Below are 15,874 nucleotides of genomic sequence, written 5' to 3'. Positions count from 1 at the left end.
GTGACTAAAAGTAGTGTGCGGAATGGCAGGAGCAATCTACTTCGGCTTTTATTTTTTTTATTAAGATGGAAAGGGTTTTCTTTTTTTTAACATGACCAGAAATCAAACAAAAAATCTTTTTTTGGAGTGAAAGACACTCATTTCCAGCTAAATATAATGAAAACTGTAGAAACAGAATGTATGCGTTCTCATGGTCAACATGAGATGAAACACTTTAAAACAAAAACTCAAGAGAAGCCGGAACCCCATATCACCACGAAAGAAATATATATATATATATATATATATATATATCACACACAGTATACACACAGTAACAGATATTGCTGATCTTCAAAATGTTCATACCCTCAACCCCACAGCCTGTGCTACTTAAATGGAATTAAATATAAACCTGTTATATATATATATAATCTGCAACTGTTGATATATTTAATACTTTCCTCCATTCGTTTCAACAAATCCAAAGTAATTATGTTTGTTATAAAATAAAAGGAAAAGGCATCATATGAGACAACCTGAGTGAAATAAAGGACATGTCTCATCCTGGACTTCATGTGTTCACAACTTCCACGTTTTATTAGATTTCTATATGAGAGATGATTTTTGCTTCACCTGGATTTTAGCCACATTGAGTCAACTTACAACAGTATTTCTCCTCATCAAGTCGAGATAAATCTTTTATTAGTCATTAACAGCATACTGTTCAGCTTCTGGTTTTTACATGAAAAAGGAAAAACGAACCTGGTCCACGAACGCAACACTACTGTCTGCACACACACACGCATTCACACACACATAAAGCAAAGTTCAGGCTGATTTCAACGTGTTTAAACTGAGTGAATGGAGACGACGAGGCTCCATGAGGAGGAAACGACGCATAGATGCGGCTCCACTTCAGTGCATGTCCTGACAGTTCAGAGATCGATGTCTCGATAAGAGGAATCTTCTTTCTGAAGATGATTCACAGCTGCTTGAGTAACTGGGGAAAATGGAAAAGTGAGACTTTTCCATTACATGTAAACACTTTCCAAATAAAGAGACATATGACTATGGATGCAACAAGGTCAATGGATTTCAAGCAAACACCCTACGGTACTTATGTCAAATGATAAAAATAGGGGTTTACACACACTCAATTGCAATTTCAAAAATATGGCGTTCAACAGTCTGAAAAATGACTATCAGTCTTCAGTCACGCATCTTCTATTTCCCAAACACGTGAACGCACCTAAATTTCAATGACTAGTGGTGCGTTCATGTCCAACAGGAAAGTGAGGAAATTCAAGCATCAAGTGGGAAAAGTACAAAACTGTGATTTTACTACTAGGAAGGTGGGAAACATTCGAAAGTTTAAAGAATTTTGTGCATAACTGCCAAAAAGCTTTAAAATGCATACAAAAAAAATAATATATATGTGTATATATATATATATATATATATAAACCAATGGAAGCACTTAACAGTTGAGTGACTGGAAACTTCACATTACACAAAAGCCTTCCTACACAAACTGGGAATTCCTCCATGATCATCCCATTTGCAAGTTTGAACTTTCTCACTTTTTCTAGTTAATCTCAAACAGATTACTTCTATTGGCGCTGAGAAGTAAATATGGAGGAAAATATTTGTGAATAACTTAAACTTCACAAGTGTTCCCTGGAGCAGATTAGTGGAAACTATATCGAGCAGCTTTTGTTCACCTCCACCCGTTCCCAACTCAGAAACTTGACCCCTCCCACTTTCGAGATGAGCATGAATGCATCATCAGTGCAACTGCTTGATTTAGATCACAGAAATGCATGTCCTTTTCCTGGAGATGATTTAGAGCCATTGTCATCTGAAATGGAACTTCCCAGCTGTCTGAACTCTCAGAATCTGTTATGGACAAATGATGCATTCATGAAGTGGGAAAACTCTAAACTTCCCACGAGGAACGTGTGGATTTCTGCTTCAGATTTTACTTCACTCAACCCACCATTAGGAAATATCTACAAGTACAGGAACATCTCAAAATATTAGACCATCAATGCGAACTTAAATTATTCTGTCAGTTATTTTCACACCCATAATAATAAAAAAATTTAATAAAAGCTTGAATCATTTTATTTATCAAAACACATGGAAGTTTTGATAAATTAACTTCTTCCACAGCATTCAAATGTAAGACAAACCTGTAGTTTGTCTTACCCTTGATGTTCAAGTCGAGCCACTTGAAGAAAAAAAGTTATCTGTAAATATCGACCTCAAAGTTTCCTGTTGACGACTTCGAACATTCCCACATTTTATTTTTTGTATCTATTTTAGCAGGTAAGTTGTTAAGTTACTACCGTACTACCAGTATGATTGGACCCAACTCAGAAATTGGAATTTCTCACCATTTTCTGCCTTCCTGAATGCACCACAAATCCACAACTTTTAAGAAAACCTGACGTGAAAAGATGATTTCTGAACGAAGACAAAAACTCAAATTCATGATTTAAACCTGAAACCTGACACACGAGCACAAACTAGAACGTAGAAGTGGGACCAACTGTTCCAGGTCTCCTCTGCTCTCCGGCAGCTGACTTCACGGAGCAGAGTGTGAGATGAGTAACCGAGCCAGAGAGCTGCTGGCCCTCCGAGCGCTCTTCTTCTGCCGCGCCGTCCACCTCCGACGTGGAAGAGGAGGCAGCGTCTCTCGGGAACAAACCTGAACGTCTTTTGTTTTAATGTTACCGACCAGTTACACCCCGCCCCCACCCCCCCCCAGAACCACAACACCGAGACGTGGGATGCGACTAGCCGCTGCCCATAGCCGCCTTCCTCATGGTTTCCTCGTCCTGCACCGACAGCTCCGTGAGCTTCCGTCCGAGCCGCTCGTGCAGGTCCAGGTATTTGGCCACGCAGCGGTCCAGGCACACCGACTCGCCCTTTGTAAGCTCCGGCTCTTTGTAGTGTGGCGGTACGCACTTCTTTTGGCAGGCATTGGTCATTCTGAGGGGGGAAGACAGAGCAGGAGTCGAGATTGGATATGTAAAAGAGAAAGTGGTCGCTGCCAGGCCAACACACAAGTATTTCACTGCGTTGTTTCAACATATCCTGGAGGGAGCAGCGCAAACATCAAGCAAAACAACCCCCAAAAGAAAAAAAATACATAAACATCTGAATGTAAAACTCAAAATGACAGCATACTGCAAATTTAACCAATATTCTGTAGCTGAACTTAAAACCATCTTCGCGGGAAGTTTGTTTTGTCAAGATTGAGCACTAACATTAATACTTGGCTCAGCCATGTTGATAAAAGTCAACAATTATCTGCTAGAATTACATCATCTAAACATGGGCTGTAAACAATAGGTTAAGAACACTGATCAGACTTTATAAACATTCAAAACATCATTTTCAAACATGATATATCTACTGGAAGTTAAACTAGTATTGTTACTGCGGCTTTAAGGAAGCTAATTAATACCAAGACTGTAAATACAACAGTAACGAATACGATATTGTCACTATTACTGCTACTATGTGTAGGTGTCTGATCTCATCTAATTGAAGTCAGAGGATTTTGGCCACGAGTTTCAAAGTGTTTTTGCATTCCTTCCTCACTGAATGTTTTGAAGTGTTCATGAGTCCTTTGTGAGGAGAGATGATCCAAACGATAGATGACGCATAAAGGAATGATCAGTAGGAAAATGAACGTTTATGAGAAAACATCTCTCCACACGTCTAGTCGTGGTAGGTCCACCCATGCAAGAATACATGTTAACTGCACATTAAAACAAATCGCTGGCTGCACAAATAGACAAGGTTCACAAGAGAACATGTGAACAAATAAGGTCTAGATGTTGTTGCATGGGAGATACATGCAGTCTGGTGACATCCAGACCTGGAGAGATGCAGTTACATATATTTGAAGGCCTTTTACACAGCAGCTTCGGTCAAACACGTGAAAGCCTGGACAGGTTGCAGCAGTTAGCCACGGTTAGCTTCACCCTCACCGGTTGTACATGTCTGCCATCATCTCCACCTCCAGCTCCGCCGCCAGCTGCTGCGCCTTCATGGGATCCATGACTCCGTCTCAGAGCTGCTCACCGCCGGCCTCTCAGTCTGCACCAAACACCGCCGAGGTGACCCGACAAGGAACCGACGAGGAGCCTGGATCTGCTGTAACCTTCAAGTATGCAAGAAAAACACGTGTGTACCGTTTCATGATGCACTTCCGCTTCAATAAAGTTTGATTGAATCAAGCACCCGCGCGCCCCTGCAGGCCAACAGCCACATTGCAACATATTATACAGTGCATATATTTTACCAAATAAAAAACATGGACAAGCCGTTTTTCAGAACTTTTTTTTTTTACTTTACATAAAACGCAATATGCTTCACAAGTACAACTTAAAAATATAGGATTTTTTTGAACAAACGCCACCGAAATATGGACATCTTAACAAGACATGTAAAATGATTAATATTATAAACAAACAAAACAAACTGAAAATGTAAGAACCATTTTTTTCTCCTGAACTTTGAAACCCATACTTGGAAGTGAATTGTGCAGAAATAAAATAGAAAGCAGACTGAAACCTGCATTGATCAACATAAATAAGAGAACAATACATTAAAGTGCTGAAAAAATAAAGTAAAAACCACACAGAGAATGGTCGCTCTGCTTAATCTCCAGTCACATCGACTTCCTCCTCCTCTTCCTCCTCCTCCTCCTCTTTGTCAGGAATAACGTCCATACCGAGGAGCATGTGCTTACACTCTCTGATCGGAGTCTTATCTGGAGAGCAGAGCAGAACGTCCACCTCCACGTCTTCGCCGTCTCCCTGGATGCTGCATGTCGTCATCTGGATCACCTCGGCCTCTGGCGGAGGAGGAAGAGTGGCCTCCTCGTCCTCTTTGAGCTGAGAGCAGCGGTCCGCAGCCGCTACGTCACTGACGATATCTGATCCTCCGTTCACACGAGATATTTCTGGAACACAGATCCACAGACTGAGAAAACTTCTGAGAAAAACACTGGAATAAATACGTATAAACTCTTTTTTCTGTGTGGCTTTAGCATCGATTATATTGAGGAAATGTGGCTCCTTTTCTATCTGAAACACTTTTTTGTAAGTATCAGTCTTTATATGAAAGCCTTTTGAACTAGTATTATTATTTCTTGTTCTCCATCTCTAATCGTTTGTTTCTGCCTCTCTCAAGTACACATCTGCCACAACGTCTGCTCGCGTCACCACCTATTTTTTTGTTCCTTATATCGTCAGCATGCCAGATATCCAACCAATTAATGCACAAACACTGTCATGCAGCCACCCGCCACTCGTCGGCACTACAGCAATGCTAAAGAGCCCAGTTACCCCTGCAACAGTATCCAAGCAATTTGAAAATGGAAGATCCCATTTGAAAAGATGTTTTCCCACAAAACCAGCACTGTTTGTCATTAATTTCATCTTGGAAGTGCAAACAAGGCGTCGTGTCGGCGGCGTCAGAAGACTTGAATAGAATCACTCAACAACCTCCTTCATTTCAAGGTTTAACTGACAAAGAAAATAACACCAGGCATGAGACATTGTTTACACGGAGACGCTGTCATCCAGCCCGGTTTGTGCATGTCAGTGGAGTTTAGGCCTTTTTTTTTTTACACGAAAACAATATCAAGTGAAAACGCTCAATCGTTTAAGATAAATCTACAAATTCAAAGTCACCAGAAACATCCCTGTTTGAATTCCATGGTCAATTTGTCTGTGTCGTTGGATTTCAGTTTAATCTCTCTTGCCTATTGTTTAATTTCATCTAATAAGGTTCATTAATAATTTCGGCCTTGCATCAGTGTTATACATAAAACACTGACCTTGCTCAGCAGCCGCTGGAGACTCCCTCCTCCCGGTTTGCTCTCTGGTCGACTCGCTGCCGCAGAGCGATGAGGAAGACTTTGAGCAGCCTTCGTCGTCGACGCTGGTCTGCTGAGAGGAGCTGGTCAGGCCGTCCTGCTGGTTCCTGCTCCATGCAGTGTCTGGTTCGCTGAAAGACTTGCCCTCATCGACCCAGCTGTCCGTGATCTTCTGAGACTCTCCGTTGGTTTCAGGATTTCCGCGACCTTCGTCGTCCGGTACTGCCACGTCGGTGCTCACGGACCTCGTTATCCTCTTCAATGGAATTTCCTCCACTTTGTTGATCTTCTTCCTGCGTTTCCTGAACTTTTCTCTCTTTGTTTCTGCGTCCGGTGTGTCCCTCAGTGATCCGTCAGCCCTCGGGTCCTCAGGTCCAACATCGACCCTCTCCGTCTTGATGACGACGGGGAGTCGGTCTGGTAGGTTCACTTCCAGCTTCACCTTGCGTGGGCGTCCACGGCCTCGCTTTGGGAGCGACGGGTCTCGTTTCTTGACGACGTCCTCTCTGTGGTCCAGAGGGATCGAAAGGAATGGCTCCGTGAGCGTGCTGTTCCCCAGCTCTTGAGCTCTTCTCACAAAGCCTCTGGTCCTGATGCGAGTCCATCCAGTGCTCGGATCTGCTGGTCCGGTCTTCGTCTCCCTCAAACACTCCTCTGGCTTCTCTAAAGGTCTTGGAAAGCTTTCTTTGTGGCTGACCAGCACATTGTTACTGGACAGATTCACTAAACAAACACTCTTTTTTCTATCGTTGGATTTTGATTCTTCGCACGCCAAAACACCACAGTCGGCATGTTGCCAACGACTCCAGCGCTTCCTCGTCCTTCTTCTCGGTTCAACATCACACACTTTCGTACCGTGGCGTTTAGAGTTTGAACCGTTTGTGGTCGTCTTGGACTGAAGCTTCACCGCAGCTGTTGATCCCACATCGTCCACACAAGTCACCGAACAAGACGGCGCACAAGCGTCTTGTGGGGAGTATTTACTGTGTGCATTGGTCATGGTGCCGAGAGGAAACTGCAGCAGGTCGGGCTCCTCTTTGATCCAGGGGTGTCTTTGCAGCTTTGGCTGAGGGTCACTGTCGGGATGTTTTGCTGCAGACATGCATGACGGCGCCATTGGAGAGATACATGGAAGAAGATGCAGATCATCCACGCAAGAGGACGAGAAACTTTCCCCCAAGTTGTTCCTGTTGGGAAGCGGAAACGGGTCCAGAATGCCCTGACGAAACGCTTGCCCGGAAGCAGAGTAACCTCGTTTCTGTCCACTAGAGAAGAAATCAGTGGTCAAGACTAAATCCTGCTCTTCAGGATGGAGAGAAGTCTGTTGTTGTGATGAAGACGTGTTCCGGCTGCTGGTGGAATCTCCTCCTCGGATCTGCGCGGGAGACTGACCATTCGACAAACCGGTGCAACTCAGGAGGTTTGGAGATTCAAACCCATAATGGAAACCTACAGATCAAGAGAGGAAGAGGAACATGCGTTTAGCTGAATTACCACAGCTCATGTTGTCGCGGTTCGATGGAACTGGACCGGATAAGTAGTGGTATTGTGTTACTTCCTGTGCCAGAGCGTCATGGGTTGAGACAGGTTTTCGCGCGGTCCGACTGAAAGATTTGTGGATTGCACGGAAAGAACCCACAACCAACAGCTACGATTTTCTGCTGCCCCGTTGAGGTACCGAGCACTGTGGAACGGGTCTGTGAGAAGGAGCGACACCGGCCCTCGGCTGATTGGTAGCGACAGCGGCCCTCGGCTGATTGGTAGTGACGATCGCAACTCTCCACTTGCCGGCAATATTTAAAAATTTCATTTGCCGTAAACTCTCCTGTTGTTTACATATGTTGCTTTGAGCCACCGCCGGCAGCTCCTATGTTCTTTGCTTGATGTGTCCCCGCGTCGTTCACAACCTCGCGAGTTGGGCCTGGGTGCGCTTTGCCGTACAGCACCCCTCCCTCTCCAACCCGCATTTACTGCGTGGTGGAACCGTGGCTTTTGTGACATTTATTTTCGGTCTTCATTTGCTCTGAAGATGCCAGGTGAGTTTGAATTTCCTCAAAATGATCTTAAGTGAATTTATCAGTTAATTGCAAATTAAGGGTCAGATTTGATACAAAAAAATCAAAGATCTGACAAATTGGAATATTTACTTTTGTCTCTACAGGTGAACTATTAAAAGAAAGAAGCAACAGGAAGTGAGAAAACAATCATTTCATACACAAATGAAATTACAAAATAAATCTCTGCTTTTAAGTTCCACTTTAGAATCAAATTAAGGTAAAGACGTGAAACAACTGACTTTAAAAGGAGGCAGCTCAGTGCAGAGGGAGTTAAAGATGTGTACCTGTATCTGCAGGCTGAGGCTTCCTGCAGCCTCTCTCCAGGCTGGGCAGGATGTTCAGGCCCATCATCACGTCCTCCAGCAGCTTCTGGATCTGCTCGTCCGACTCTTCCACGGAGGCCTGATCTTCCGAGTCCGACCCGGGGCTTCGTTCCGTGAGCGGCCGAGAGCCCGAGCCGAGCTGCTCCGACCGGTCAGGGCCGTTGACGTTTGCAGGCGGAAGACACGGAGTCTCTGAAGGTTTGTGAAGCGCGTGGGACAGCAGTTCTCTCTGTGGCGACATCTGACTGGACCGATCCTGTTGGAGAGGGACGGATCTTACTGGGATGTGTTATGATTCCAGGATGTAAGACGAGCCCTCCTTACAGTCAAACCAAGCCACATCACACTGGTCTGAATCTTCACACCGCGAGCTGACTCACACACCGAGACCCCCCGTTTCCACGGCAACGCTTCAAGTGAAAACACATCGTTTTTGCGTTTTCCTTTCGAGACAAGTTTCACGTTTGCACGTCAACATCTTGAAAATGATGCCCGTTTCCACGACAAGGGCAGAAACCCATAAAACCACGTATTTTTCATTTGGGCCACTAGTGGGTGCTGCTGGCCATTTTAGTGATGAAACACACACACATGCAGCAGAGAACAATGCTACAGACATTAACGAGAGTACGAGGACATTTGTATGATCATGAATTGCATGTCATCAAACTTTTGTGTATCAAACTCGCACACATACATTTTATAGCTTATTTTAGTCTCATAACTGTGCTCCCTCTTTGAGGGCCTGTCGATTATTCATCGTGATTTTTACGCCTGCAGTGCAGCAGATGATGAAACGGAGCAGTTGTGTATCGAGCCTGAGGCACTGGCCGGTCGTTGCATCACCGCGCCGCTTCTCCTTTCTCAGCTGGCGCTTCAAACAACTAAATCAAGTACAACTAGGCCCACGAGTCTGACAATCATCTTTCTTTGTGCAGAAGCAGTTCTCAGAGACTACATTTATTAGCTGCATTTGCATCCAGAACCGCTGTGAGATCTTAATGAGGGAGTGACTCTGATCTACCTGCTTGAGAGAGCGGTGAGCAGACAGCTTCTCGTCTTGAGTGTGCATGCCCACCACCTCCCACACTTCTCCTTGAGTCCTCCTCCGCAGCTTCACCTGCACAGAGGAGAGACGACACACAGCCGCTTTCAAAGAGTTGTGTGTTTTCAGGGGCTCCAGTCACCGTTGTCGTGTAAACGGACACAAATACACAATGAAGGTTTTGCCTTTTCACTTGAAAACGTTGCCGCGTGAACATGAAACCCGAGGTCATTCGCATTTGGAAGCTCGACCAGTCAGCCTGGTCTAGTGAACAACAGGAACTGATGAAGCCACGGCAGGAAACTATGTTTGCCCCGCATAGAAATGTGCACTTAAACAACTTTTGAGTGAGAATATTCCCCGTTACCTTGACAGAAATGTGTGTGGTTTCCGACAGCTTCACCGTGGCCACGCTCTTCATCAACTCTTCTTCTGCTCCTTCATCCCTCTTGGAGTTCCCCACTTTGTTTCGTCCACGTTCCTCCACACCCCCGTCCCCTCCTCCAGCTACGAGTCCAGCTCTGTCACCGTCTCCGGACTGGAATGACTCCTTGAGTTCGGTCACCGAGTTTGAATGGAACGATCCCACCGGGTGAGGAGAAGCTGCGGAGTCATCACAGGTGATCGGCAAACCATCAGGACCAAAGCGCTCCTCGGCCTGGACTCCGTGCTGCTGTGGAGAAACAGCAGCTGGTGGGGTTGAATGCTTGACTTGGTATTCCACCGTCTCGTCGCCGTCGTCAGTCTGCGTCGCCGTAGACACACAGCTTCTCCTCCATCTCTCCGAAAGCTCAGCCTGAACCTGCGCGTCCTGCACGCACACGCTCGGACAGCTGCATCTCCCTGAAATCAAGCCCCCCTTCTCCTCCTCCTCCTCCTCCTCCTCGTCTCTCATCTGATCATCATGTCCCTCAACCAGCTTCGTAAGGCCGAAGCAGCGAGCCGTGGCCAGCACGTCGTCCTGCTCCGCGTGACCTCTGACCACCAGCCGCCCGGAGTACAGCAGACCCACCAGCTTCAGCAGCGTGCGAGGTTTGATGGCCTGCAGCGAGAGCTGCCGCTTCTGGCCGGCTGGAGGCGACGGGGTGGACGACAGCTTCTGATACAGGTAGGGGCTGAAGGCGGCCAGGACGCAGCTGTGGGTCGGCACTGAGACGCCTGCAAGACGAGAAGCAGGAAGATGAACCGCCGTCAGTCACCGCCGTGTCTCAGCCAAAGGCTCACCTTCCAGGGAAATCGTACTGTTTTTGCGCCTTAAGTGTCTGAAAAGTTTCACGTTTAAACGCCAATTTTTTCAAAACGATGTGGCTGAAGTGTTTTCAAAATGGGGTGTTTCAGTGACTCCGATCACTGTTATCATGTAAACAGGGCCCAAGTCAACGAAAATGGGCAGTGACATCATGAATTTAGCCATTTTAAATGTAATACAGCAAATTATGTACCAACTCGTCAATACTGTCATAAAATATTTGAGCTAATATCATCAGAACATTTTAAAATAATGGAATACAAACGGGAATTACAAATATTAATCACAAACAAAGTAAAAGTGAAAATGTGGAAAAACTAAATGTGTCATACATTTTCTATTTAATAGAAATGTATCAAGTTCAAATAATACTTAAATAATACATAAATAAGGTTGCACTTCTAGGAAATAAAGACTTTTTTGTAGCTTTTATGTGGTTAACTTCTCAAAAACAGGCATAGTTGAGGGTGCAATCATAATAGTAATTTATTGAAGATACAACTATATTTTGTATTCATTGTTATGTTACTATGCTATGATATCATTTGCTTTAAAGTTCAGAGAAAAAGAAAACCACATCAAGAATGCTCATATTTAATACATATTTGGTTAAAATAAATGCCTCTAAATGGAAACGTTTTATCACTGGATGTGTAAAAAGTGAATAATCTGCATTTTTATTCTCTCGCTATGTAACTATTTCACCTTTGAGTAGTTGTTCCAAGCCATTTGCAATGCAGACTTTGACTATATTTAAGTATTTGGAGTTTCCTGGAAATGAGACAATCAAACCTTCGCTTTGCAGCAGCGTGTCGCAGAACAGATTGCTGTTCTGTTGTCTCTGCAGCTCCCTGAGAAGCTGCAGCTCGAATCCGGGCCAGCGGTACATCTGCATGTCCATGAGGGAACTTGGAGGAACCGCGCGAAACCAACAGCTGGGATTAAGAAAAAGCAAGGAAACCGGTGGAATACAAGAAGCATGGGTATCAAAACAGATGGAATTAAAAAAAAAAAAAAAAAAAAGCATGGGCTGTAAAGAGCTGAGTTTAAAATAACCAAAAAAAAACAGCAGGAGTTAGAAAGATTTAAATATAACTGAACTGAAAGAAGCCAGAAAACAGCTGGAATTAAAACAGCATGTGAAGGAAAACAGCTGGAATTTAACAAGAAGCTATAAAACAGCATGGGCCTCAAAAGCTAGAATTAAAAAACAAAATGCAAGAAAACAGCTGGAATTTTCAAAAGTAAAATAGTAAAAGAGTCTATGCACCAGATTTTCAAACAAATATTACAAAAGGGTTATTTTATGGATTCTACTGTTTAGGCAGAAATAAGGTTTCAGCCTATTACTAATTACTGTATCAATCATGTACAATAGCCAGTGTCAGCTAAAACTCAACTTTTGTACTAAAGATTGTAACCGAAATAAACCATTAATTCATATGTGGATTCTTGAATTGGGAAAATTAAACACTTTAGTCTTGTGACTGAATTTCTGAAAGAAAAGAAAAAACAGAAAAGAAATGTGCCACCATTGTTAGCATGGTTAGCATTAGCACCGCTTCCTCAAGCTCGTGTTTTGCCTCCGAACACACCGATGAATAAATTCATTTTCTCACTTACATTTCAAAGATTAAACCTTCAAAGTTCACGTTTTTAAACTTTTTCGGTTTCCGACTGACGTTTGACTGAAACTTTAATAGGATTACATTGCAGATTTAAGAGACGAGCACGAGCTTGGGTTGTATTGGTCATACTCACTGGTGTTTGTTTCTTGTGTAGATGTGGAAGAGTTCGGCGAGTTGGTTTGTTTAATAACGCTAAACATGCGTTGGGTGTGCGGTTTTAATCGGAGCTTCACACCAGCTCGGACATTTAAGTGCTTGCTTCAGAGGTCGACGTGAACATTGTCGTGTCTCCTGGCGGTAAACTGCGGAAGCGTCATGGCCCCGCCATGTTGGACCGGGCAAACACGAGGCAGCTCGTGAAGTGGAGATATTGATGTTATTACTTATAATCTCTATATTAAAAGAGCTTAAAAATATATAAATTATATATATATTTATTATTTTGGGCTCCAGGTAGTCAAGATGTGAAAAAGATGTGTAATGTTACTTTGTAACTCAATTTTAAATTCAAACATTGATTTAGTATGATTTATATTCACATATGCATTTATTGATTTGCAGGTTAATAAAGTGAATTGGTGTTTGGTAGGTAGCCACAATACAAGGCGTTAAAGGTCATCGTCAAGGACACACTGGTGACCGGTCCGCTGTGGGAATCGAACCTGCAAACTTTCCAACCCCAAATCTGCTTCTCTCATTGCTTGTCATTATTTGTGCCACCTATATTTAAAACAATAAATCTGCAGATGAAACATCCAAACATAATTTTTTTTAAAACCCATTTGTTTCATTTAAATAATTTTCATACATTCTAATAGCAGGATAAACGATTGTTTTATCAAAGGAAATTTATGGGCTGAAATTTCAGAGACATCTCATCTGAGAGGGAGACCAAGACTGCAATCTATAGCAGTAGTGATGCAAAAGGTCTGAACAAGAAAAATAATAGTAATAATAATAGATTGTATTGTTTGAGGCCAACAAAGGCGTCACAATTAGTAAATTATTACCTTTTGGAACTTATATTTGGTTTAATGGCATTTGAAGTTGTGATTCAAACTTTTTATTAAGGTGTAATTGTCTTTTTCCTTTAATCAACTGCAATCAGATCCACTAACCTTTAACTAGACGATGCAAGATGGAAGATATTAACTGCGAGAACCTCTGCACCTCCACTCAATCTAAATTAATCCAAGGCTACAGAAAAATCCCAATTTACACCTCATATTTAGTTTTAACACATTTGCAAATGTTCTACATTTTTTATGGACAAATTCGGCTCCTCCTTCGTGCTGATCTCCCGCCACATCCTGCTCTTTCAACAAACAACAGAAAACAAAAAGCACTGAGAAATCATTCTTTTTTATTAAAAACATTATTGCTAGTTACATAATTCATTCATAAATGCGAATGTGCAACTTTAAGAGCCAAGGCAAAGAGATTAAGGTGTAATCCACAATCTTTTTTTTTAATTTCCCATTAGTGTTCCAGTATCCGACGACCCGGCTGCAGGATTTTGCTCAGCTAACTTTTAATTAAGACATAAACTGAATATTTTCAATCAAAATGTAGAAAAACAAAACAAAAGAAAAATGATTGCATATGCGTTCACCCGAAGCACCCAAAGAACAATTAAACCCAAATCAATATAAAAAAAAAGGAAATACACAAACCCATTAAAATTAACAAATATTCTCTCCTATATATAGTTTAAATGTGCTTTTTAAAAATTTTTTCCTCCTCTTTATCTCACAAACAAATCCTGGTCTTTGCCTCCGTGCACAGATTTCTAACATTAACCCTTGCTCCCCTCTATTCTCCGCTCATAAAGGCAACTTGTTAATTTTGAAGAAAGTGACGTGAAAATAAAATGAAAATCTAAAAAAATAAAAAATGGGAAAAAAAGGCATTTTACCCCAACGTAGTGCTTTTAATCATCCACTCAGTATCTACATCTCAATCGGCACCAAGAAATATGCATTCGTCTACAGAAAAGTGGTTGAAAATTAACAGTAAATCTCAGTGAAGCTGGAAAATACCTAAAAAAAAACAAAACAAACAAAAAAACCCCAATTACAAGAATTAGTTCCTACGTCGATAAGTTCACATATTCTTGCAGGGCTGAAAGCTGCTGAGATTCCTCCCGACGCGTTACCCATCAGAGCGACCCTGAATGAGCAAGGCACTCCTGTTTGTATGTACACATTCAAAGCCCCCCCCCCCCCCCCCCCCCCCCGACTGCGAGCGTCGCGATGCTGAAAACCTGTCTGCACAGCACAAATGCCATCACAATCAAAACACAGAAAAACAAGGTAGCGGCCCCGTTCGGCTCAGCGGGTGAGAGTTTTCAGTGTAGCTGCTCAAGGGGACCAAAAGAGAATAAAATTAAAAAGAACCTCTTGCATGAAGGGCTGGCAGCCGCAGCAGTAGCAGTGTCATTTGGCACAGATACGGCACATGTACGTAACCAAGAGTACAGAGCAAAGCAAGTAGAGAGACGACCACGACCAGAACTGAAGCAGAAGCCTTAAACGTCTAACCAGCGAGATTAACATTGATTTTCATCGGTAGGAAAGTTTTTTGTTTTTTTTTAGTGTTTAACCATAAGAGACAAAAATGACATTCCCTTGATTTGTTTAAAACAGAGCAATAATCCCTCATGTGTTAACTCGTACAAATACAAAAGTTGAGTGACGTCGGGGGTCGAGGAGAACATTCGTGGTGTTTAGTAGTAGTAGTAGTGTTGTCGTGGAGATGTAGTGGTTGGTCATCGCGGAGCGAGAAGTGGTCGTAGTGTCACGTCGAGCCGTCCGCAGGGAGCGCAAAAGATCCGCGTCGGCTTTTCTGAAAGGAAGGAATGTAACAGAAAGAGGGGAGGAAGAGGAGGAGCGGCGAGAGAGGAAGTCGAGGAGGAGGGGCTTTAGTCTCCACCCTCCGTCGGTTCAGCAAGGGCAGTAAGTGGGCGGAGGCTGTCGTCTGGTGATGCACACTATCAGTTTTTCTGCAGCAGAAGAAGAAGAAGAAGAAGAGTGAGGGAGCGACTCGCCCGGAGGTCACGAGGCGAGAGCAGGTAGCATCCGGTTATTCAACAACTCGTCTTGATCTGGCCCACGGGCTAACGAGCCACAATTGAGATTTTCTACTTTCCTTTTTTCACTATTTATAAGAAAGCTTTGAAATGCAGCAAAACTTTGGTTCCCTCACTTTTTCACATACAGAATTTTCAAGAATAAAAAAAAAAAAGAAGAGTCAAATGGGAAAGTAAATCTAGAAGCTATAAAAGTAACATTCATTGGAATTCAGAAGGAAAAAATGGCAAAATCTCCCTTAAAAATATAGGAGTATGAAAAACACATACGGGATTTATTCAAATATCTATATCCTACATAATATTTGCAGGTTGTTTTAGCCACAAAATATATCGAAAAAGGTTCAAATAAAATGCTTTATAGTGAAGAAATAGATGGAATAATGGAATGAATAATATCTGAAGACCAAGTTTGACTGTAAAGTTCAGCATTTTAATACCGATTAAAAATGGTCTTTATTATATATATTTACTAAAGATAAACTTATAGTTTCGGCGAGACTACTTTCTGCTCTAGTGGCTGAGATACTTAATTTAATGAGTTATCTAACTATTTTATATTCTTTTGTATTGAACTCTCCTGCCTGTCTTTTAGTATTTGTGTAA

At 42.7% G+C, this 15,874-nt stretch overlaps 2 protein-coding genes across 7 annotated transcripts in view; both read right to left on the bottom strand.

The window, feature by feature from the left end:
* Positions 1-640: 640 nt before the first annotated feature.
* Positions 641-4,157, bottom strand: timm10 (translocase of inner mitochondrial membrane 10 homolog (yeast)). The gene is made up of 2 exons (XM_080520553.1): positions 3,984-4,157; positions 641-2,976 (listed from the first exon to the last, which is right to left on the bottom strand). The coding sequence occupies exons 1-2, from the start codon at positions 4,052-4,054 to the stop codon at positions 2,781-2,783; spliced, it is 267 nt and encodes an 88-aa protein (XP_080376679.1). The 5' UTR covers positions 4,055-4,157; the 3' UTR covers positions 641-2,780.
* Positions 4,158-13,523: 9,366 nt separating this feature from the next.
* Positions 13,524-15,874, bottom strand: part of ctnnd1 (catenin (cadherin-associated protein), delta 1) — a 32,954-nt gene continuing 30,603 nt past the window's right edge. For all 6 annotated transcript variants that reach the window (XM_080518811.1, XM_080518815.1, XM_080518810.1 and 3 more), the window contains one exon: positions 13,524-15,181. In XM_080518811.1, coding sequence (XP_080374937.1) covers positions 15,173-15,181 — 9 coding nt within the window. In that variant the 3' untranslated portion in view covers positions 13,524-15,172. The remainder of the gene's footprint in view (positions 15,182-15,874) is intronic.

The sequence above is a fragment of the Blennius ocellaris genome, assembly GCF_963422515.1.
Source record: "Blennius ocellaris genome assembly, chromosome: 3".
Classification (NCBI taxonomy): domain Eukaryota; kingdom Metazoa; phylum Chordata; class Actinopteri; order Blenniiformes; family Blenniidae; genus Blennius; species Blennius ocellaris.
The sequence above is the reverse complement of the archived record's forward strand: the minus strand, read 5'-3'. Positions and strand labels throughout refer to the sequence as shown.